Source organism: Stigmatopora argus, chromosome 13 (genome assembly GCF_051989625.1).
Source record: "Stigmatopora argus isolate UIUO_Sarg chromosome 13, RoL_Sarg_1.0, whole genome shotgun sequence".
Classification (NCBI taxonomy): domain Eukaryota; kingdom Metazoa; phylum Chordata; class Actinopteri; order Syngnathiformes; family Syngnathidae; genus Stigmatopora; species Stigmatopora argus.
The window spans coordinates 9122469-9144324 of NC_135399.1; the positions used below are offsets into that span (position 1 = coordinate 9122469).

The following is a 21856-nucleotide window of genomic DNA, read 5'->3' on the forward strand; positions in this document are numbered from 1 at the left end:
TGCCCATTTTATTAAAAAATGTATTAAAAAAATTTAAAAAACGGAAAACTGTACTTTAAAATGTCAAATGTCTGTAAACGTTGGAGCAAAAACAATTAAGAACAGACAAATAAACAAAATTCTCACATCACATCACATTCTTTCACTGCTCTATGTTCACATGTTTTCGTGGATCACACATAACAAACGTGCTTACCTGGCTTTGCATGTGCTGCGCCTCCTTGGCCGTCACGTACGTGGGCGTCTCAAAGTCCAGCATGGCCCTGCCTCGCTCCTTCTCGTACTTCTCCTTGTACTTCACCTGTCCACCAATATCCAAGTTAGCTTGTTTGGAAAAACAGTGTAATCCAACAAAAAAATGAGGTACCCCTACTTATGAATATCCCTACAGTCAAAATATTCAGGTTACGAAATGTCTCAATGGGCAAATTTTGTCTCAGGATATGGAAGAAATTCAAGTTTCAAAACGGAGAATCGAACGAAAAAAAAATCAAACATTCCCCAAAACATAACTACATTTCCTGAAACCTGCATTTTATTTTGAAATTGGCATGATAGAGTTGCTCCCCCATTGGCTATCTCCCGACACCCCGCTGACCTCCCATGATGCTTTTTGTGTGCCTATTATAAGTTGGGTGTTTTCGTGCGTGTGTTTATGTTTTGTCAGTTGCCAAATATTTGCGTTCTATTCTCTCACCTGTGCACTTGCCCTTCAACAAAAGGTTTGGTATTGAATTCAATGGATTAATAAAAAATCTTGTTTAAACAGTTTGGCTGGTAGTGTTGGGGACCTTGGAAAGGATTAGGATTTTTGCATGTAATGTGTATCTCTCCTTGCGTAAAAGTTACGAAACCAATCATGGAACCAATTAATTGCAAAAGGTAGAGGTACCACTGTATATTGGTTGCTGAGCAAAACTGTTTGTATCACTTGGCTACATCTCGGTATTAAGTACACAGCCCAAAAATATGTCTGAGGAGCTCTTAGATTTTTTCCATGTTTTGTATGGGGTCGGACTTACTATGCTCTGCAGTTCAGTAGCCTCCTTGTGATGGAGTTGCTCGGGCGTGTCAGGAATCACGTGGTAGTGACCCCTACTCTCCTCAAACTTCCTCTTGTAGCAGTACTAAAGCGCAATGCCCGTCAAAAAGAAGCAAGAGCAGGAATTCTACGACTAACCCATATTTCAGTTCAAGGCTGAGTGGGTTTTTAGTGATGTCGAATGGGAAGGTTCACACCATTAAAATGGATTAAAAAGACATGATTTGGGTTACAGTGTTATAAATACGTACGTTTGTACGTATTACAAACTCAATTACCAAAAAATGGCCTTTTTGCCAATTCAAATAATATGGAATTTTATGAAAGATTATCTTTCTGAAATTAGATTAAGAAATTAAAATGTCTTTAAAAATCATATTACAATTAATAGAGTTCTCTTATGGAGTTAAAAAAAATACATTTTGGATAAATGTTTTGTTGTTGTTCCAATTCAGTTTTTTTAATAGAACGATTAGAAAACTGGAATAATTCTGTTGTATTCAGCTAGTTTTATGAAAAAAAAAGAATGAATAAATTGATTATTAAGAAGTTAAAAAATGAATGCCTAGGTGCTGAATTAAAACTAAATTAATGTCTGACGACCAATTTAGAACGCATAAAAAAATTTCAAATATACTCAACATTTTTTTTAACCAAAAATTACATTTTATATATTTCTATGTATTTTTTTTAAATTATTTTCTATTCTAATGGTTAGATATAAAAAATAAAATACCTGAAAATAGTTGAAAAAATATTACTAATGATTTGATGGATAAAAATGATGGTTAAAAAAACGATGTTTTGAGCTTCACGAACAATTAGTTTTTGACTTTAAAAAAATCAAAGGTTAAAGAAAGGGAGTGGTAGTTGGATGAGTTGAGTATGGATCACTACCAGATGAAGTCAAAGAGGCAAAGACGGATGCTACTAAGTGTTAAACAAGAAGTGGTCTCGTATGACTTCTTGTCAGCGGATGGTGAAATGGAATGGGTTAACAATGATGTCTTACGTCGCTGGACAGCTTGCTAGTACTCAGGCCGTGCTGCATGGACAGAGATTCAGCCATGTCGGTCACAGGCTTGTGGAGTTTCTTCAGGTCACTCTTGTACTTCACCTGCAAGAACAAAAAAAACACCGTTCCACTTGAAAGAGTCGCCATCTTGTGCCGTAATTGTTGTTATCGGGGACACTCGCCTCACTAGCCAGCGTATGGGCATCCTTGTATGTCTTGTAGACCTTACTCTCCTTCAGATCATACTGCGGTCTTTTTCCTTTTATTTCCTTGTCAAACTTCTCCTTGTACTTTAGCTAGTTATCGGATTAGAGCAGAGAACAGTCAGGAAATCAGAGCAGCTACAAATCATAAACCACAGACTTCCAAATTGATTTCGGGGGAAAGCACGCCCAAGAATCTGTGTGAACCTCATATATAACAACCATACTGTATATATGAAAACCAAAGTAATATAAGAAAAATATGCAATCATTTCAGTCTTTATTGGACACGTCTCAAGACCAAAAGGTGTGCCAATAAATCGTGGTAATGTTTCAAACCGTTAGTGTTGTCTTTTAAAATTGTACAGTGATTATTGTTAACACGCTATTTAGCGTCTCAATTTCAACATCTTTGTCGTCACAATGTCTTTAGTGAAAGTGTGGGCAACGTTGTAAAGATGTTCGATTTTGTTTCAAAAACTCCAACATAAGTCAAGTGGATGAGGTAACACGCACTCTAAGGTCTGAAAAGATGTCAAGCCGATGTTGTTTGCTCAGTGGCTCCCTCTGATGTTCATCTTTTCTAGTAGTGGACTCAAACTCAGATACACAGACAGACAAACCATGCGCAGCATTTGCAGCTAGCATGGCGTAAACCTTACATTACTCGTCATTGCACTCATTTTCTTAATGTGGCGCATCTGCGGAGTATCGTAGGAGGCCATTCCGTGGGGGGACGGTCTGGCCTGCTTTTGACATGCCCGAGCATAGCCAGGATGGTGTCGGGCATGAGACGACAAGGCCGATGAAGCAGGAAGAGGGAGACAACATGTAGCATGAGTGGTAAAGACAACATGGAAGGACTGAAGAAAGGATGGCAAAGCATATGAGCTTCTCTACAGGATTAGCAGAACACACAGTATGTGGAAAAGGGATGGGTTGAAGGACAAGCCAATAAGTGTGGATCACGGATGGATGATCAAAGCACAGCAGTGTATAGCTAGCTGTTCTCTCGACAGCGATTACGTCTTTCAATTGGCCATGCGTGGATTTTTCTGATGCAACACCCAAGGTGGCAGTGATTCACTGTTTCTGTTTTGAAATCAACTCAGTTTGACCACATGTGATAGGGTACAAGTTAAAAGTCGCAAAGGCACTCAATCACAGCCTGGAATTCAGATAAATGTAGGGACTTAAAGAGAATGTATGTCAAGAAATGGTTACTCCAATCTTAATATTGGCCCTGAACACAATAGCAAAGTAACAACTGAGACCGTTTCAGTTCGTCCTACCTGACTGTTGAGCTTGCAGACCTCTGTGGCCAACTTGATGTCTGGCCTGTGGGCTAGAGAACCTCCACGGCTAGCTTCTTCGCGGGCTTTCTCGCGGTAGCCGATCTAACATGAAAATGTATATTGATAATGCTTTGGGCAAATAGATTGAAAGATTATAAAATCAAACAATTGCAACTATGCCCATTACATCGCTGACGAGTTTGGCCGTCTGCGTGGCCTTCTTGATGTCAGGTCGATCTGCCACGGATTTGGTGTAGTGAAGGTTGGCTTTGGCGGTCTTCTTATAGTCCAGCTGAACACCGACATTTGAAAATGATGAAAATGTACCCAAATAATAATGCAATTCCAACATTTTACACATTAAAGGAAACAAATCTAAGAATTGTACACTACACTGGAGAATGTAGTATATTTTTCTGCCATCTGGACTCACATTGCTCTGTTTCTTGGCAACGTCCATGGCGTGCTGAACGTCGGGCGGCACGCACATGTTGTTATATATCGACTTGCCTTTCTCCTTCTCAAACTTGGCTTTGTACACATTCTGGAGAACAGAAAACACAATCAGTCGGTTCTTACCAAACGGTGGTAAGAAAACAATAAACCACGGTACCTTGCTGACAAGTTTATTGATCTGCTTGCTGTGGTCTGTGTCGCGGGTCTGTGGCATGGTGGTGAAAGAGCCGGACTGCATGAGCTTCTTACTGGCTGCCTTGTACTTGCTCTGCAAGGGGGGCATAGTATTGAGGGCTAGACTGTCAACTGGTTGTGGTTGTTCTTTCCACAGGGTGATGTTACTTACCTCGGATGCCAGGGTGCGCACCGCCTTGGAGTGGAGGATTTGGGGGGTGTCTGCCACAGGCAGGTAGTGACCCTTTGCCTTTTCGTACTTCATTTTATATTTGAGCTGCAAAATTAATGGTCGTAATGTTTAAGAAGCATTGTCCTATTGCCCTTACTTATGAAATTTTGCCCATCTGAGTGTTTGTCGTACAAATATTTATTGATGACAACTCTCACCTCACTGGTAATTTGTGTGTTGTTCTGCGCCAGTAGGGTAAGCTTGTCGTCCACGATAGGTATGACGCAGCCCTTCATGATCTCCTTATCATACTTGTACTCATACTGTAAAAGAATTTGTAAGTTAGCGTTAGTGACATGCAGCAAATCAAATTTTATGTAGCTTTTAAAAAACATCGAAAACTCACATCACTTTGCTGTGCCGAGTTCTTAGCGGCATTGAGGAAGTCCGGCCTCTCCGTGGTCCACATCCACTTGAACTTTGTGGCCTCATACTTCTTCTTGTAATCCAGCTAGAGCAGGGTTGAACATGGGAGATTAGATTAAAGTTGTATTTTGACTAAACAGATCTTAGTTGTAGACACAATTAATCAATGTCCACTCACATTGGTGATGTTCTTGTAGGCCTCTTTGGCAGCCCGGATGGAGTGAGCTTCGGGATCGATGTTGATCTGAGCCTTGCACCTCTCATAGACCTCTTTGTACTTGAGCTGTAAACCAATGAGATGTTTTTTTAAACATTTTAAAAAAAAATTATCATTACCATATGTTCGGGATTTAAGGCTTCCTACATTGCTTGTTATATCCTTGACTTTCTTCATGAGGTTTTGGTGCGGGGTGTCATAAGGTAGGGTGTATCCCTTGGCCTTGTTTTTGTTGTACTCCATCTTGTAAACAATCTGGAGGAAACAGGTGCATTCTCAGGATTTTTTCTGAGTGACACAAAAAAAGTAGAGTACCCTAAACAAAACTCACGTCTCCAATCTTCTTGCCACGTTGGGTTGTTTCATACTCAGGAGTGTCGAGGATGGAGGTGAACACGTCCTTTTGACGCTCATATTGTTCTCTGTAACGCCACTGAAGAAGTCACTGACCATTAGACAAACCGCTCAAATTTCATGATTTCTTCTGGAGAGTGCTTTTCAAACTTTGTTCTCACATGCACAACCCCCAACTCTTATCTTCCAATTAACCTCAAGAAAAATTTCATAGCCCTAAACACTATTCAATCTCCCGAATTATGAAACTATATCCGAATCCTGACCAAACTTAAACCCCACTCAAGACCTATACCTAAATGCAGAATATCTATTGCGTTAGCTTTGAGCTCCAATCTGATGATTTTGCACTCTACATTTTTGGATTGGAATCACACATTATCCATTAACTGAGATCAGGGGAAGGTTTGAAAAACACTGCTTCTGAGAAGAAAACATGTAAGACCTAATAATGATAATAGCTGAATGAATGAGATGGCAAACAAGCAAAGAAATGCATGCATGAAAATGGTGAATTAATTTGCAATGGTTAAACCAGTTACCAGTTGCAATGTCTTCTGACTGTGTTTGGCAGGTTGGGAAGCTGCTATAACCAGAGGTGGGGGACCCAAATCACACGACTTGACTTGAGTCAGGTTGAAGTCACTAACTTTAGGAATTGCTTGCTATAAAATATCAGATTTGACTTGACACTGATTTGGTATTCCTAAAACGCAACTTGCCTGGAAGAATTGATTTGCTAAATCTATTTACTTTGGAAAATCTACATTTTCTGATCTTGGAAATAAATTTGACTTTGGAACAATTTTAAACTTTTAAAGGTTGAAAGTGGAGGCTTAAGCCTATGTATGACTTCTAATTAACTGACATACTCTCACTTCTAATATGCTGTGACCTAAAAGATTGTATATCCTGATTTAGGATTTGTTTAACCCAAGTAACAATTTGCCTCGCTTAAATACTTGGCTCAATTTTTGCCAAAGTAATTTAAACTTAACTGAAACATGAAATTTAAGAACTATGACCCAAGACTTGCTGAGTTCCACCTCTGGTTCTAACTACGCAGTGCCTCAGAAGCTAAATGATAGATGAATGAGAGAATTAGCATGTGATGCTGGGATGAGCCTCGCTTTACTAGCAGATGAAATGAAGTCCTGTCCAGAAACAGCAGGAATGTGATGATTTTGAGATTCCGTTTGTTGGTGGACAGGGTTGAGCGTTCTATGGAGCAGCAACTTGCTATCTATGTAGCTAGCTGTTTACCTTACTGCCCGTATAAGTCTGGACAAGGGCGGTGAGGATATCAGGTCGGTGTAGCTCATTGCAGCCGCTCTTGAGGAGTTCCTTTGCTTTGGATTTATACCTTTTCTGTCAGTACACACAGCATGCGACAGTTATATATACAAAAAAATGTATCGAGCTGGTAGTGACACTGAGGGGTGAAACAGGCCTCAAGATCTGACGAAAAGGCCAAAACTGGATCTGAGCCCACGTAGAATTTAGAAAATCGCCTGTTCTGGACAAAAGACCAACTCTCATATCCATGCGAAACCACCACCAGATATGTGGACAACCTCATGCTCCTCTCAGGGTTTTCAGAGTTAACGATGCAGTCCAATCTTTCTGGAGCAGAACCTTTACCTGGCTCATCTTCATGGTCTCTTTGGCCAGCTGGAAACTAGGCCCCTCTGTAGATATGGTGAACTGATCCTTGGTTTTCTCGTAACCATTTTTATAGGATCGCTGCTCAGAATTTCAGAAGGAAGTTAAAGACAAAAGTCCCGGAAACAAAAAAAGGGCGAGGAAAAACAACGAGAATCTGACAGACAACTTGACTTTAAAAACTTTGGATTCCACAATATCACCCGTTTAACCTCCAAGAAGAAGGTCCACTTTGCATTGAATTGAAAAAAACTTAAAACTTAGACTGCGAAATACTGAAAATTTCAATTGGATCTTTTTCAGTTTGGAATGTAAGACCTATCTTACCCAGAAGAAACAACTGACCTACCTCGTCGATGAGGCTGGAGGCGTGCTTGGCCGTGTGGAAGAAAGGTGAGTCACTGGTGTACTTGAAGTTTCCTTGGTTCTTCTTGAAGGAGGTCTTGTATTGTACCTGTAGATTAAATAGAAACAAAACAATTCTTCAAGACTATCATTCAAAAATAAACCAAATCTAAAGTTGTAGGGTAAGATGTGACTCACTTCACTGTACAGCGCTTTGTTTTTCTCAGCGCGCAACAACTCGGGTGTGTCCCATACAAAGCATCCAATACCCTTTAGCCAGTCCAGGTCCTCCTTGTACTTGACCTAAAAACCCAAACAACCATGGGGTGATGCCAGAATTCTCAATTCTATTTCATCAGGAAACCTTCGAGTGGCACTCACTGTGCTGACGTTGTCGTTGACAATCCTGCTGAAGAAGAACTCAGGACGGTCCGGGATGGACTTCCACGTTCCGAGGGAGCTGATATACTTCTCTCTGTACTTAACCTGAGGTGAGAATTGCAGTACTTAACATCAGATATGACAATATATTAACAGTGTCATAAAAAGTCAAAGTCAAGTTCTGACATTGCTGATGTCGTCGGTGACTCTGCGGTGGTAGACGATGTCCAGGGCATCCTTGACGGTGTGGTAGTGACCTTTAGCTAACTCAAATGACTCTTTGTAGCGGAGCTAAAGAAACGGAAAAAAAACAGATTGGGTTTATCAACCATTTCATGTATTATTTTGGCAGGTGTAACTCATAGAGTAGAGAAATATCAATTTAAAAAAGATTTTGAAATTCCGATTGCAACCCATGCTGTTAAACCTACATCGCTTGACTGGAGATAGGCCTTTTTGGAACGGATCAAGAGGGGTGTATCTCTGATGGTGGTGTACTTATGCTTCATCCTCTCATATTGTTCTTTGTACTTGTTCTAAATGAGAAAGAGAGAATGACCAGACTTGGTGCTTTTTGGGGTAAACGGAAGTAAGAAAAAAAATAATGAGTGAAGAGGTTAGAAACTTACATCACTGGAGATCACTTTCATTTTCCTGGAGTGGCCCATGTGTGGGGTTTCAATTTCCAGGGTGTAATGTGGTCGTTCTTTGGCGGCGAGGTCAGTGTAGATATACTGTAACGAACAGTGGAAGTGAGTTGCGTCCAATCTGGAATTTGTACGTCTTTTGGGAAGGGTTCAAAACTCACATGATTGGTCAGCTGCTGGGCCCATTTGGCTCTCTTCATGTCCACAGCCTCTGCAGTGGTTGATACCTTAGACATCTCCTCTTTGCTCTGAGCTTTGTAGATCAGCTGAAAGCACACAAATCATGGTTTAAACCCAAAACTTTAAGAACACAGTTCAGTCACTGATGCCAATTATTCAAGGACTCACCATGCTTAAGTGGCTCTTGAGCTCAGACACCCGCTTGTACTCTGGTGTGTCCAAGACCACAGAGAAATTGGGCAGGTTATTTTTAGCCTCAACCGGGTAGTCCACCTTTTGAAAGTACAAAAAAACATTTAAAAAAGGACAACAAATGCAAAGGCAGAAAGTACAAAGATACGCACTCTGTACTTATTGAGGTTGCGGATACGGATCATCTCCGGGGTGTTGTAGAGGAAACAACCGATTCCCCTAAGCCATGTGAGATCTTCTTTGTATTTCAACTGAAAGCGGACCAAAAATATAATAATATATCAATAACTTTGCTTTATTGAATGTCTTTTGTTTTTTAGATTGAATTCATAGAATTTATCTGACAAAGTTGTTGAAGAGGGTGTACCTCGCTTGTGATATCGTTGACGTGGTAGCAATGCATCAGCTCCGGTGTCATGGGCATTGAGATCAGCTGGCCTTTACTGTTGTTGTACTTCTCCTTGTACCACAACTTAAAAACAAAATTTAAGTGTTATACAATTCTTAAAAATAAGACATAAAATGCTTTCAATGGAAATTGACTCTGTACATCGCTTAGATGTTCCTGGTTCATTTTGACTTGTTTGATGTCAGGGGTGTCGTAGGTGGTATGGATTTTGTCCTTGTGTTTGTGGTAGTCCTCCCGATACAGGCGCTGTCAGGCAAAGAAGCAGCTGTGTGAGGTCGTGTCAGGATAAGAAACAAAACAAAGTCTCACTTGGTCTTAACTCACTTCATTGATAATCTTGTTGGCCTTTCTATAGTTCTCAAAGTTGACGCCCTTCGGGTGAATGGTGTAGCCCTTTGCCTTCGTCATTTCGTAGGCTTCCTTGTACTTCACCTATGCGAAGCGAAAGAAGATATCAGATGGACTCGATTATGTGTCATTATCTGTTTTATCAGTAGTTGGATGATACTTACATAGCTGCTGTCAAATGTGTTGCGCTTAGCCTGCTTGATGAGAGGCATGTCGTGAGGCAGAGTGTATCCAATGGGCATGTGGTTCTTGTTTGCCTCCTTGTACCAGTTCTAAAAGAGATAAATCAGTGAAAAACATTTACAGTGATCTCAGAAGGTAAAACCTGAAAAAAAATTGGTAGATGTTTCCTTACATCACTCTGAATGTGGTGGGCATGGCGAGCTCTCTCTCCTTCCACTGTAACTGCAGGAGAAGTGTTGGTTCCCTTGACGCTAGTGTGGTACTCCGAACGATAGTGCAGCTGAGGGAAGCGTGTAGAGCTGGTAAGCTATTATTTGAGGTCTACGATGTTACATCATCAAGTGCGAAGAACGTGCATACATCACTCAAGTTCACGCTGTTCTGCTTGGCCGTCTCGTAAACTGGCGTTTCCATCACCACTGAGTAATCCTTGAACCCTTCCACACCTTTAGCTTTGTACTTGTTCTGGAATGGAAAACACGGTGTAAATAACATTTGGGATTGGACGAAGTAGAAAATTGGTATTTGTAATGACAAACTTGGCTCTGAATGTCGCCAGCATTCTTGACACGCAAGATTTCGGGAGTGTCCCAGGCATAGCAGCCGATGCCCTTCAGCCAGTTCAGGTCATCCTTGTAGAAGATCTGCAGACGATTTGACAATTGCAAACTTGAAAAATATCCAGATTTTGAGTTCCTACAGGGTCAATTTGTTTTATTTTTCTCCATAACTTACATCACTCAGTTGCTCATTGACTTTGCGCGCCTGGACGTACATCTGCATATCAGGAAGACAGATCCACTGGTGCAAGTACTTGCGATAGTGGATTCCGCTGATGGTGGTCTGGAAATTACGGGCCGACAGGATCTCTAGCATATCTGGCGGGATGTGAGTCTTAGCCTTGGACTTCTCGTAGTCCTCGTGATACAGGCGCTACACAGTTGGGACAACAATCAGTTCGTTTGTAACAACAAACCTGGAGATCCATTTCAGTGACAAATAAAGCTCTGAATGTTTTGCCTTACATCCAGGACCAGTTTTCCGACTTTAAGGCAGCGGGCGGTGGCCGGATCATCCTCAATTGACTTGGGCAGACTGTAAAGTGACTTGAACTTCTCATAGTCTTCTTTGTACTTCACCTGAAAAGATTGACCGCAGGTACCAGGAATACTTTAAAAATATTTTAAATAAGTGCAAGTGTGAAATACATCACAATGACTCAAGGGGGATTCATATATATCTGAACCTAATCATCCATGTTATTTGGGGGATGGGGACTTTCTGCATGATACTCACACTGCTGACAATGGTCTTCTGGTTTTTGGCATGTTGCATTGATGTAGAGTCGTGGGGGATCTGGTAGCCCTTGGCCTTGAATTTCTCCCAGGCATCAGTGTAATTTTTCTGAAAATTCAGTCATTGTCATGTTACCAATTTGAACTTCTCAATTGAGTTGAACGGAGTATCAATACGTACGTTACTGAAGAAGTGTTTGAAGTTGTGGCATCTGGCATAGTCGTAGGTATCCAGAACAGTGGTGTACATGTGTTTCTCCTTGTGGTAAGACTCTCGGTAGTTCAGCTGTAGGCACAAGTAGAAGTACTTTTAGTTTGTATTTGAGTGGAATTATAGACATTGAATTCTCACAATTTAGCCAACGGTACTTACATCACTGGCCCAGGTGTTACCAAGCACAGCAGTGACGTAGGCGGGCGTGTCAGTCACAATTGAATAATTGTTAAATTCCTTCTTAGCTTCGTCTCTGTATTTCAGCTGAAAGAACAAAACGTCTAAATCAATTTCTGATGTGACTCTCCATTATGATTGATCTTCTGGTGTCACGCACTTCACTCTGGTTATCGTAGGCCTTCTTAGCACGAACGATCTCCGGCGTGTCCCATACATAGCAGCCGAATCCCTTCATCCAGGTCAGGTCATCCTTGTAATACACCTAATGGCAAAGGAGAAAAAAATGATTCCTGAGGAAACTGCAGAGATCTCCAGTGAACTCCAGTCAACTGTTAAGAACATACATCGCTGAGAATCTCATTTGTCTTGCGGGCTCGGATGGCATCTTCCTGGTCGGGGTGGCAGGTCCACTGGTGCAGGTAGGTACGGTAGAGAACATCACTCAGCATGTCCTGGCAACGCTTGGCCACCTTGTTGGCGATGACGTCGGATGGGATGTGATTCTTCGCCTTAGTCTGGTGGTAGTCCTTATGGTAAAGCCTCTGTAGTAAAAGAGCAGAAATACTGGAGGTTAAGAAATTGTTGTTGTCGATATTTCAAAGGAAATTATTGCAAATACAGGCATTTAGATCCTGCCTCAATTTTATCCAGGAAAACCTCCGACATGCTAACTATTAGATAATTGAAGTTTTCTTACCAGGCCCTTGTTTTTCTCCTGACCGCCACATCGGATCACCTCAGGGAAATCAACCAGGGTTCCAGCCAAGTAGTGTCCTTTGGCCTTCTCGTGGGAGTCATGATACTTGTACTGGAACATGAATGTAACAGAAATCTCAATATGTACCAGTAGATAAACCAGAATAGACATCAGCCGGTGTGGTACTCACATCACTACTAATGTCTCTGCTTCGCTTTCCACTGACGAGTGGGATGTACTTGTCGTCCAAATGGTAGTCAGCAGCCTTGGACTGGTCCCAGTTTAATTTGTAGAGTTTCTAAAATCATAAACAACACTCAAGTTAATACAGTTTATCAAGTTTGATTGAGGAAAAACATCACGGGGGTGAGAGCAATTGCATTTGTGATACCTCGCTGATGTTTTTCGACACCTCCCTGCTGTGGGCCAGTTGAGGAGTGTCATCGGAACCAATGTAATGACCCCTTTCCGCATTGAAGGTCTCTTTGTACTTCAGCTGTGGAGGAAAGGTAAAGTGTGAGACTGGTGGTAGAAATGCAACACAATAAACAAGTATCTAGTACACATTCTGTGAGAAACAAGTGTCTGAAAATTATCTCCTACCCCACGATAAAGGTATGTTGACTATGTATTGCTTCAAAGTTGATCACTTTGTTTTTCATTACTCACGTCACTGAGGTTGGCAGCGTTTGTCTTGGCCAAGAGAAGTTCTGGGCGGTCCACAACCAAGGTGAATTTTCCAAAGCCGTCTACTGCGTTTCTCTTGTAGAGCCTCTGTAAAAAAGAAAAAAAAGAAAAAGTCCTTGACATAGGAAATAAGCAACTAAAAGTATGTAAACTTGTATAAAACCATGGACAGGACTTACATCATTGAGAATTTCCTGCGCTTTTCTGACTTTGAGATGGTCTACAGATTCATTGGGCACCCACCCACAGCCTCGAATCCATTCCATATCTGCCTTGTATATAAACTAAGAACAACACCCAAGGATTATTTCACATCTGAGAGTTCAGTTTCTGTTTTGTAATTGATCCAATGACATACATCGCTTTGAAGATCGTAAGCTTTTCTAGCCTGCATGACATCATTCTGGTCGGGCAGGCACGTCCACTGGTGTAGCCGGGTCCTGTAGAGGTCATCGTTGACTTGCTTCTGGCACTTTTTGGCCAGCTCAAACTGCAACATGTCCACAGGCAGGTTGAACTTGGTCTTGGAGTTGTTGAAGTCTTTTTTGTAGAGGGCGTCGCTGGCAATCTTGGCTGAGTTTAGGGCCAACATGAGGAGCGGGTCATCCTGGATGCTCAGGGCCCCAATGTGGTGGCCTACTTGTTTGCGATATCCCTCCAGATATTTATGCTGCGGGACAGACACTGGAAATCAATTCTGATTCTAATTTAGGAATTGTTTTTGGAATAGTTCAAGACCTACTCACTTTACTTTGGACTTTAGTATTGCTGATGCACTGCTTTATGGCCACCGTATCTTCAGGCATGAAGTAGCTAGTGGCCTTGACCTTGTCCCAATCTTTGGAATATAGTTTCTACAATAACAAAGATGTTTTGTTTTCAATTAATCACTGCCAGTAGAAATATATTCTTAGTGAGGCAGTTTTCCTTTTCAGTGTTTGTATCTTCTTACCGGGTGTATGTGCTTAGATGCCTCTTTCGCCGTGACCATGGTCGGAGTCTCCACCAACGTGTAATTGGTCTTGTCTTGTTGCCAAGCCTCACGGTATTTGGCCTAAGAAGAGGTGCAAACTTTATTACAAAGAGCTAACGAGTACCTAAAATGAGAAGAAGAATAGTAATATGGACTTCATTAAGGATGTCTGCGGCGTTCTTGGCGCAAGTTAAGTCAACACGGTCTGTAGGTACACCGAATTTCTGCTCATCCAGCTTGACCCGGTAGCCTCTCTGGAACAAAGTAAGAAACAAAATTTGTAGAGCACTTCCAAAATTTACTGCACATGTGTGGATCAAAACGTGTGTTCAGTGAAAAGTCAGACTTACTTCAGCCAGGATCTTTTGTGCATTCTTCACCTTCAAAACCTCCACTGACTCATGCGGAATCCATCCACATCCACGTAGCCACTCCAAATCAGCTTTGTACACCGCCTAAGGATCAACAAATCAAACAAATGGTAATATGATAAGAACCTCAGAACCAACAATCAAATGTTCTAGTCACTTAGAATAGATAATAATAGATAATGATCAAATGTAGCACTAAATCTAGAAACTTACATCACTCTGAAGATTGTAGGCCTTCCTGGCCTGGACTACATCAGTGGAGTCTGGCAGACATGTCCACTGGTGCAGGTGAGTCCTGTAGTTGAAGTCATTGACTTGAATCTGGCACTTTTTGGCCAGTTCCAGGTTCAGCATGTCCACAGGCAGGTGGAATTTGGTCTTAGACTTGTTAAAGTCTTTTTTATAGAGGGCGTCACTGGCAATCTTGGCTGAGTTCATCGCCAACATGATCAGGGGGTCGTCTTCAATGCTGCGAGCACCAATGTGGTGACCCACCTGCTTGCGGTATCCCTCCTTATACTTGTACTAAAAAAAAGAGAAAAATTAATTTCTTGTTTTGAATAGCATTCATCTTTTTTTCTTACATCGCTAACGATATCTCTTGATGCTTTGGCCTTCAGGACAGCAATGGCATCATGCTTGATATGGTAACCTTTGGCCTTCTGGTCATCCCAAGCCTTGGTATACAATTTCTGCGAAGAATTAAGGGGATTTTTAAAAAATAGATCGCTCATGAAGAATGAAAATTGATCATACAGTAGCATGTAACCTTACATTGCTGATGTTAATGGCATTTGCTTTGGACAGTTCAATTGCCGGGGTGTCAGCCGGAAGCAAGAAAGACGTCTTTTCGTTCTCCCACAGCTCTTTGTATTTCCTCTGTTGAAACGAAATCAAGATTTTTAGTATTCAACTTAAATACTCAAACACGACGAAAAAACTAGAGAATAGAATTTGTGTAGAAATTGTCTTAACGCTGAAGAATCGAAGCTGCAGTGAAATGCTTTGGCATTGATTGTCTGGTAATAATATAGAAAGTTTGACTTGAAGTTGGAATGGTTTGAATCTGTGAAGGAATGTTGCAGGAAATTTAACATTTGGGATTTATTTTAAGAATTATGTCAATGAAAAACATGTACAAACTAGTACAATTATGTACATAAGCATAAGTAGACTATGTGTGATTTTTTTTTTTTTTGCATTAAAGCCGTGAGATTTCTTTTGCCCCTGAACTCACATCACTGAGGTTGTCCGAATTTTGCTTAGACAGGACGATGGCAGGCAGGTCCACTATGCTGGTGAACTTGATTGTGCTCGGTGGTTGGCGGTAGAGTCTTTCGTTGATGATGTTCTGTGCATTTCTGGCTTTGACGACATCTACTGATTCATGAGGCGACCAGCCGCATCCCCTCAGCCACTCCAGGTCGCCTTTGTACACAGCCTAGAAGGTGTAGTTCCGTGTTAAAATATTACACACATGCATCGTACATCGGAAAGCATTATTTGTAAAACGAGTAAAATGCTATGTGCCAGTTAATCATTAAAGTATTTGGTAAATCAGGTAGTTGTGATTGTTTAGTATTGGTGTGTCCCTACAATCTTACATCACTCTGGAGATCATAGACCTTCCTAGCCTGGACCACATCGTTGGAGTCGGGCAGGCAGGTCCACTGATGCAGGTGAGTACGGTAGTTGAAGTCATTGACTTGCTGCTGACACTTTTTGGCCAGTTCAATGGTCAGCATGTCCACTGGAAGGTTGAACTTAGTCTTGGTCTTCTCAAAGTCCTTCTTGTAGATATTGTCGCTGGCGATCCTGGCGGCGTGAGCGGCCAGCATAATCAAGGGGTCATCGTTGACGCTCAGGGCCCCGATGTGGTGGCCGCACTGCTTACGGTAGCCTGCTTTGTACTTGTACTGAGATTTCAAGGCGAAATTATTGATTGGCATCCTATTAAAAAGCAGGCAATTTTACGCTTGGAAGTTGAGCTTTGAACTTACGTCACTGACGATGTCTCGAGAAGCCTTGGCTGCTAAAACCGAAATGGCGTCTTTGGGGAGCAAATAGCCGTTTTTGATGATTTCCATGTAGCCTTCATGGTAATGTCTCTATTTGTAGGAAATAATGTTTTAGAAAAAACATGAAGAAAATTAATGTTGTTTTGTTGCAATAACAACCAATATCCTTCATTTTTTGTATCTATTGGACTGTAGAGAAATACATCTCTGGAGCATTCTCTATTCTGCAATGCTTTACCGGACTGGTGTTGAGCTTATTCTGCTTGGCTAGAATGATCTCAGGTGTGTCTGGCATGATGTGCAGGTTGGTTTTGTCGCTTTCCCACGCAGATATATACGCTTTCTGCAAAAACAGTTATTTGTATTGATAAACAAACTGTTTTATATTGCCAATGTACAAGTAAGATTGACTGTGTAGGCACAGTGTACCTTGTCCATGATTTGAGCATTGGCCAGTGCCAGGGCATACGGCATGTCACTGGTTTTGGCAGTGAATTTGAAGTTGCTGGGATGCTGACGATATAGTCTCTCGCTCAATATTTCGGATGCTTTCTTTGCTTTCTCCACATCCACTGAGCCAATGGGAACCCAGCTGGAACCCCTGATCCATTCCATGTCTGCTTTGTACACAGCCTATGTGAGGGATGAAGATTTTATTGAAGTTAGTGTGCATCTTGGTCAAACTCTTGCAAGTTCCCCATTATTTTTCACTTTGTCTTGCAAGCCTAAATCTAGTCAAACATACAAAATGTACTGAATGATCCTCAGAATTCTGATTTTAGTGATTAAGGCTTACAATAAACGATGTTGAGGTCAGATGATGAAGTTCATGAAAATGGGCTTGCTATAAATGAACTGAGTCACAAGACTAACTACTCACGTTACTCTGAAGGTCGTACGCCTTTCTCGCCTGCACCACGTCGTTGGAGTCCGGCAGGCAAGTCCAGTTGTGCAGGCGAGTTCTGTAGTTGAAATCATTGACCTGAATCTGGCATTTTTTGGCCAATTCCAGGTTCAACATGTCCACAGGCAGATGGAATTTGGTCTTGGAGTTGTTGAAGTCCTTTTTGTACAAATTGTCGCTGGCAATTTTGCCTGAGTTCAAGGCTAGCATGATCAGAGGATCATCATTGATGCTAAGTGCACCAATGTGGTGGCCAAGCTGCTTGCGGTATCCGGTCTTGTACTTGTACTGTATAAAGAAGACAGTGAAAACTCGCAGTTGAATTCAAATTAACACAAAATATACATGACTTTTGACCTACATCGCTAATGATCTCTCTTGAGCGTTTAGCAGCTACAACAGAAACTGCATCAGGTTTCATGACGTAGCCCTGTCTGAACATGTCCTTCACGGCTTGCTTGTATATTTTCTGTGGAGAAGAGAAAATGTATAGTAAGGGTATTTGCCATAATTTATTGATTGTATGAGCAATCAAGATGGACCAGAATAGATTTTACCTGGCTGAGGTTGTAAGCATTGGCTCTAGAAAGCAAAATTTCAGGTAGGTCCGCTCCAACATGGTTCTTTGCCTTCTCGGCCTCCCAAGCAGAAATGTAGTCTTTCTGTAATCACAAGTAAAACCATAAAGAATAAAAAGAACTTTTCATTTCATACAAGGAGCGATGTGGGAAACATACCTTGTTCATGATTTCAGCATTTGCTTTGGCAAGAACCATAGGCATGGCAGTCATGTCTGTCGTGTACTTAAAGGTGTCTTGTTTATGTTTGTAAAGGCGGTCACTCAGAATTTTGGAGGCATTCTTGGCTTTCAAAACATCTAGGGAGCCAATAGGAACCCATCCCACACCCACAATCTCGTCCATGTCAGCTTTGTACACAGCCTAATCGAGGAAAGTTGGAATGAATTGAAATAAGAACACCAAAACTCATCCTGGATAGATAAGTTTAACATTCAAACAACTACACTTACATCACTCTGAAGATCGTAGGCCTTCCTGGCCTGAACAACATCATTGGAGTCGGGCAGACATGTCCACTGGTGAAGGTGAGTGCGATAGTTGAAGTCGTTGACTTGAATCTGGCACTTCTTAGCCAGTTCAAGGCTCAACATGTCCACGGGCAGGTGGAATCGGGTTTTGGACATGTTGAAATCTTTCTTGTAGAGAGCATCGCTGGCTATCTTGGCCGAGTTCAGGGCAAGCATGATCAGGGGGTCGTCATTGATGCTGCGAGCACCAATGTGGTGGCCCACTTGCTGTCGGTAGCCAGTTTTGTACTTGTACTGATGAAATCAGATGGGAAAGAATTGAACCATATATTTAGTTGTGATCTGTAGTCTTTGTTTTTTTAATTCTCTAATGGAATTTGCCTCGTATAATTGAGTGGTATGTTTGAAAATTCACTTACATCACTAACAATATCCCGGGAGGCTCTGGCACTCTTCACTGCGACGGCGTCTGGTGGCAGGTAATAGCCCTTTTTGATGTCTGCCTCATAACCTTGTCTGTAGTGTTTCTGCAATGAATGTCACAAATATTATTGCAGAAAAAGGTAGAAGTATCTAACTTTGGTAGTTTTTTTGGGCATCTGCTCCATGGTGGACTGGACATAGCACTTGTTCGAACCAAACTGAGAATTTCAAAAAGTACAAGTTTAATGTTTACCCTGCTCATGTTGATAGCATTCTGCTGAGAGAGGAGGATCTCTGGAGTATCAGGGTTGATGTGCACCTTGGTTTTCTCGTTCTCCCATGCTTCGATGTAAAGGCGCTGGAACAAACCACAATTGTTTATGGAACATCTGGCATAAGCTTTTCATGTTATCCCAAATATGTCTACCTTGTTCATTGTCAAGGCGTTGTTCTTAGCTAATTCAAGGTTCATTGCATCGATAGGGCTTGTAAATGGAACTTTGCTTGGAGGCTGACGATACTTCCTCTCGCTCAAGATCTCAGCAGCCTTCTTAGCCTTTTCCACATCGACTGACCCGACAGGGGCCCAGCCGAGACCCTGGAGCCACTTCAAGTCAGCCTTGTAGACGGACTGAAAAACAGGGATTGAATGAGCTTGAGGAAAACAAAAAAGCCAGTTAGGTCATTAATTTTTTTAGATCTACACTCACATCACTCTGCAAGTCGTAGGCGTGTCTGGCTTGGCGAACATCATTGGAATCAGGCAGGCAAGTCCACTGGTGCAGGCGAGTGATGTAGTTAGTATGATTGACCTGGATCTGGTTTTTCTTAGCGAGCTCAAAGGCTAACATGTCCACAGGCAAGTTGAACTTAGTCTTGGACTGGTTAAAGTCCTTTTTGTAGAGGAAGTCACTGGCAATCTTGGCTGAGTTCAAAGCTAGCATGAGGAGAGGATCATCCTGGACACTGAGGGCTCCAATGTGGTGGCCAACCTGCTTGCGGTATCCAGTCTTGTACTTGTACTTTAGAGGAAGGACATGCCACGAAGGTTATTTGTCAGAATGTAAAATGAGTACAATTTTTGTTGTTGTTGAATAAATCAGAACTTACATCACTGGCAATGTCCCTGGATGCCTTGGCCGCGCGAATGGCAATGGCATCATTGCGCATGTCGTAACCCTTCTTCTTGGCCTCTTCATTCGCTTGCTTGTACAATTTCTGTAAGCGGCCAAAACATGCATTAAGACCAACCAATGCCAGCAGATATTTGAGTAGAAAAAGTAATTGTTTATTTACCAAGCTGTAGTTGTAGTTGTTGGCTTTTGCGAGAACGACATCCATAGCGTCGGGCATGACGTGGATCTTAGTCTTCTCTTTTTCCCAGGCGTCAATGTAGGCTTTCTGCAATCACACAACACCAACATTGTCAGTTTAAATGACAGATGTCAGAAGTCCAGATAAAGATTTTTTTTCTTTAAATACATTTAACTATGATGATATCCTTAGTCATGATAATGTTTAAATACCTGGTTCATGACTTGAGCATTGGCTTTGGCCAGCACCATGGGCATATCCTCAGTTGAGACTTTATACTTGTAGTTGCTCGGGTGTTGGCGGTACTTCTGCTCACTCAAGATTTCACCAGCTTTTTTAACCTTTTCTACATCCAAGGAACCAACAGCCACCCAGCCAACACCCTGTTGCAGCCTCAGGTCTTCCTTGTAAACATTCTATGAAGGGGACAAAAGGTTGATTGGAATATTGTCCTCTAAATTTAGAACATTTTCATTCATTCTTATTCATTTTCATACATCACTCTGCAGGTCATAGGCATGTTTGGCTTGGCGAACATCATTCGAGTCAGGCAGGCATGTCCAGTTATGCAGGCGAGTGATGTAGTTGGCATGGTTGACTTGGATCTGGTTCTTTTTAGCCAGCTCAAAGGCTAGCATGTCCACAGGCAGGTTGAATCTTGTCTTGGACTGGTTGAAGTCCTTCTTGTAAAGGAAATCGCTGGCGATCTTGGCTGAGTTGAGGGCCAACATGAGGAGAGGGTCATCGTGGATACTGAGGGCCCCAATGTGGTGGCCAACCTGCTTGCGATATCCGGTCTTGTACTTGTACTGGGAAAAGAATGCGTCTATGATTATTTGTAAGGAAGTATCAAATATGAAATTGAAGTTGGAAATTTTCTGTTGGAATCCATTCTCTGTGACTATTTTTCATTGGAATAATTTCAAATGACCAGGTCTTACTTTCACTAATTTTAAAAAAATATTTTTTAACCCCTTAGAGACATGAGCTCTAAATAGTAGTCATACATTTATGCATAACTCCAAAAACGTACGTCACTAGCTATGTCTCTGGAAGCCTTGGCTGCAAGGATAGAAATGGCATCTTTCCCCAGGTCGTAACCTTTTTTCTTGGCCTCTTCATTTGCCTGCTTGTACAGTTTCTGTTGATGGGAAAAAGAGACTAAGATACAAGCTTAGGCAAAAATTGGATCACTGCAACCACATTGCTCATTTACCAAGCTATAGTTGATGTTGTTCGCTTTTGCAAGGACAACATCCATAGCGTCAGGCATGATGTGGATCATGGACTTGTCGTTTTCCCAGGCTTCTTGATATGCTTTCTGAAACCAGTTCCAGACAAACCATGTTATAAACACCAAATCAATGAGGAAATATTTGTCCTACTTGAGTGGTGTGTTGTGTACATTTGAATACCTTGTTCATGACTTGAGCATTTGCCTTAGCCAGCACCATGGGCATGTCCTCGGTGGATACCTTATACTTGTAATTGCTCGGGTGCTGGCGGTACTTCTGTTCACTCAGAATCTCACCGGCTTTCTTCACTTTCTCTACATCCAAGGAACCAATAGGAACCCAGCCAACACCCTGCTGCAGCTTTATGTCTTCCTTGTAAATATTCTGACCAGGGCAAAAAGGTTATACTGAAATATTGTCTCACAAATATACATTTTTCTTTCATCTATAATCATTTTCGTACATCGCTTTGCAGGTCGTAAGCGTGTCTGGCTTGGCGAACATCGTTAGAATCGGGCAGGCAGGTCCACTGGTGCAGGCGGGTGATGTAGTTGGTGTGGTTGACCTGGATCTGATTCTTTTTGGCCAGCTCAAAGGCTAACATGTCCACAGGCAGATTGAACTTGGTCTTAGACTGGTTGAAGTCCTTCTTGTAGAGGGCGTCACTGGCAATCTTGGCTGAGTTCAAGGCCAGCATAAGGAGAGGGTCATCCTGGACGCTAAGGGCCCCAATGTGGTGGCCCACCTGTTTTCGGTACCCGGTCTTGTACTTGTACTAAAGGAGGATTGAAAAAGA

General features: G+C 41.8%; 1 protein-coding gene across 1 annotated transcript in view; it reads right to left on the reverse strand.

Moving 5' to 3' along the window:
* Positions 1 to 21856, reverse strand: part of neb (nebulin) — a 55278-nt gene that overhangs the window by 16940 nt on the left and 16482 nt on the right. Inside the window, exons 47-120 of the mRNA XM_077617590.1 lie at positions 21524 to 21835; positions 21241 to 21444; positions 21042 to 21146; positions 20859 to 20966; positions 20323 to 20634; positions 20038 to 20241; positions 19808 to 19912; positions 19622 to 19729; positions 19222 to 19533; positions 18939 to 19142; positions 18765 to 18869; positions 18508 to 18615; positions 18071 to 18382; positions 17778 to 17981; positions 17598 to 17702; positions 17402 to 17509; positions 17017 to 17328; positions 16566 to 16769; positions 16375 to 16479; positions 16119 to 16226; positions 15723 to 16034; positions 15356 to 15559; positions 14893 to 14997; positions 14703 to 14810; positions 14332 to 14643; positions 14098 to 14202; positions 13903 to 14001; positions 13727 to 13828; positions 13521 to 13628; positions 13133 to 13444; positions 12954 to 13058; positions 12757 to 12861; positions 12479 to 12583; positions 12278 to 12385; positions 12088 to 12198; positions 11735 to 11932; positions 11548 to 11652; positions 11370 to 11474; positions 11178 to 11282; positions 10998 to 11105; positions 10727 to 10840; positions 10437 to 10634; positions 10241 to 10345; positions 10062 to 10166; positions 9874 to 9981; positions 9683 to 9790; positions 9495 to 9602; positions 9312 to 9416; positions 9129 to 9233; positions 8914 to 9012; positions 8738 to 8842; positions 8551 to 8655; positions 8372 to 8476; positions 8174 to 8278; positions 7929 to 8033; positions 7743 to 7847; positions 7560 to 7664; positions 7366 to 7470; positions 6618 to 6722; positions 5332 to 5433; positions 5148 to 5255; positions 4962 to 5066; positions 4764 to 4868; positions 4576 to 4680; positions 4358 to 4462; positions 4169 to 4279; positions 3989 to 4099; positions 3743 to 3847; positions 3553 to 3657; positions 2923 to 3006; positions 2240 to 2353; positions 2055 to 2159; positions 1023 to 1127; positions 197 to 301 (exon numbers count right to left, since the gene is read on the reverse strand). Of these exons, the coding sequence (XP_077473716.1) occupies positions 197 to 301; positions 1023 to 1127; positions 2055 to 2159; positions 2240 to 2353; positions 2923 to 3006; positions 3553 to 3657; positions 3743 to 3847; positions 3989 to 4099; positions 4169 to 4279; positions 4358 to 4462; positions 4576 to 4680; positions 4764 to 4868; positions 4962 to 5066; positions 5148 to 5255; positions 5332 to 5433; positions 6618 to 6722; positions 7366 to 7470; positions 7560 to 7664; positions 7743 to 7847; positions 7929 to 8033; positions 8174 to 8278; positions 8372 to 8476; positions 8551 to 8655; positions 8738 to 8842; positions 8914 to 9012; positions 9129 to 9233; positions 9312 to 9416; positions 9495 to 9602; positions 9683 to 9790; positions 9874 to 9981; positions 10062 to 10166; positions 10241 to 10345; positions 10437 to 10634; positions 10727 to 10840; positions 10998 to 11105; positions 11178 to 11282; positions 11370 to 11474; positions 11548 to 11652; positions 11735 to 11932; positions 12088 to 12198; positions 12278 to 12385; positions 12479 to 12583; positions 12757 to 12861; positions 12954 to 13058; positions 13133 to 13444; positions 13521 to 13628; positions 13727 to 13828; positions 13903 to 14001; positions 14098 to 14202; positions 14332 to 14643; positions 14703 to 14810; positions 14893 to 14997; positions 15356 to 15559; positions 15723 to 16034; positions 16119 to 16226; positions 16375 to 16479; positions 16566 to 16769; positions 17017 to 17328; positions 17402 to 17509; positions 17598 to 17702; positions 17778 to 17981; positions 18071 to 18382; positions 18508 to 18615; positions 18765 to 18869; positions 18939 to 19142; positions 19222 to 19533; positions 19622 to 19729; positions 19808 to 19912; positions 20038 to 20241; positions 20323 to 20634; positions 20859 to 20966; positions 21042 to 21146; positions 21241 to 21444; positions 21524 to 21835 (10242 nt within the window). The remainder of the gene's footprint in view (positions 1 to 196; positions 302 to 1022; positions 1128 to 2054; positions 2160 to 2239; positions 2354 to 2922; positions 3007 to 3552; positions 3658 to 3742; positions 3848 to 3988; positions 4100 to 4168; positions 4280 to 4357; positions 4463 to 4575; positions 4681 to 4763; positions 4869 to 4961; positions 5067 to 5147; positions 5256 to 5331; positions 5434 to 6617; positions 6723 to 7365; positions 7471 to 7559; positions 7665 to 7742; positions 7848 to 7928; positions 8034 to 8173; positions 8279 to 8371; positions 8477 to 8550; positions 8656 to 8737; positions 8843 to 8913; positions 9013 to 9128; positions 9234 to 9311; positions 9417 to 9494; positions 9603 to 9682; positions 9791 to 9873; positions 9982 to 10061; positions 10167 to 10240; positions 10346 to 10436; positions 10635 to 10726; positions 10841 to 10997; positions 11106 to 11177; positions 11283 to 11369; positions 11475 to 11547; positions 11653 to 11734; positions 11933 to 12087; positions 12199 to 12277; positions 12386 to 12478; positions 12584 to 12756; positions 12862 to 12953; positions 13059 to 13132; positions 13445 to 13520; positions 13629 to 13726; positions 13829 to 13902; positions 14002 to 14097; positions 14203 to 14331; positions 14644 to 14702; positions 14811 to 14892; positions 14998 to 15355; positions 15560 to 15722; positions 16035 to 16118; positions 16227 to 16374; positions 16480 to 16565; positions 16770 to 17016; positions 17329 to 17401; positions 17510 to 17597; positions 17703 to 17777; positions 17982 to 18070; positions 18383 to 18507; positions 18616 to 18764; positions 18870 to 18938; positions 19143 to 19221; positions 19534 to 19621; positions 19730 to 19807; positions 19913 to 20037; positions 20242 to 20322; positions 20635 to 20858; positions 20967 to 21041; positions 21147 to 21240; positions 21445 to 21523; positions 21836 to 21856) is intronic.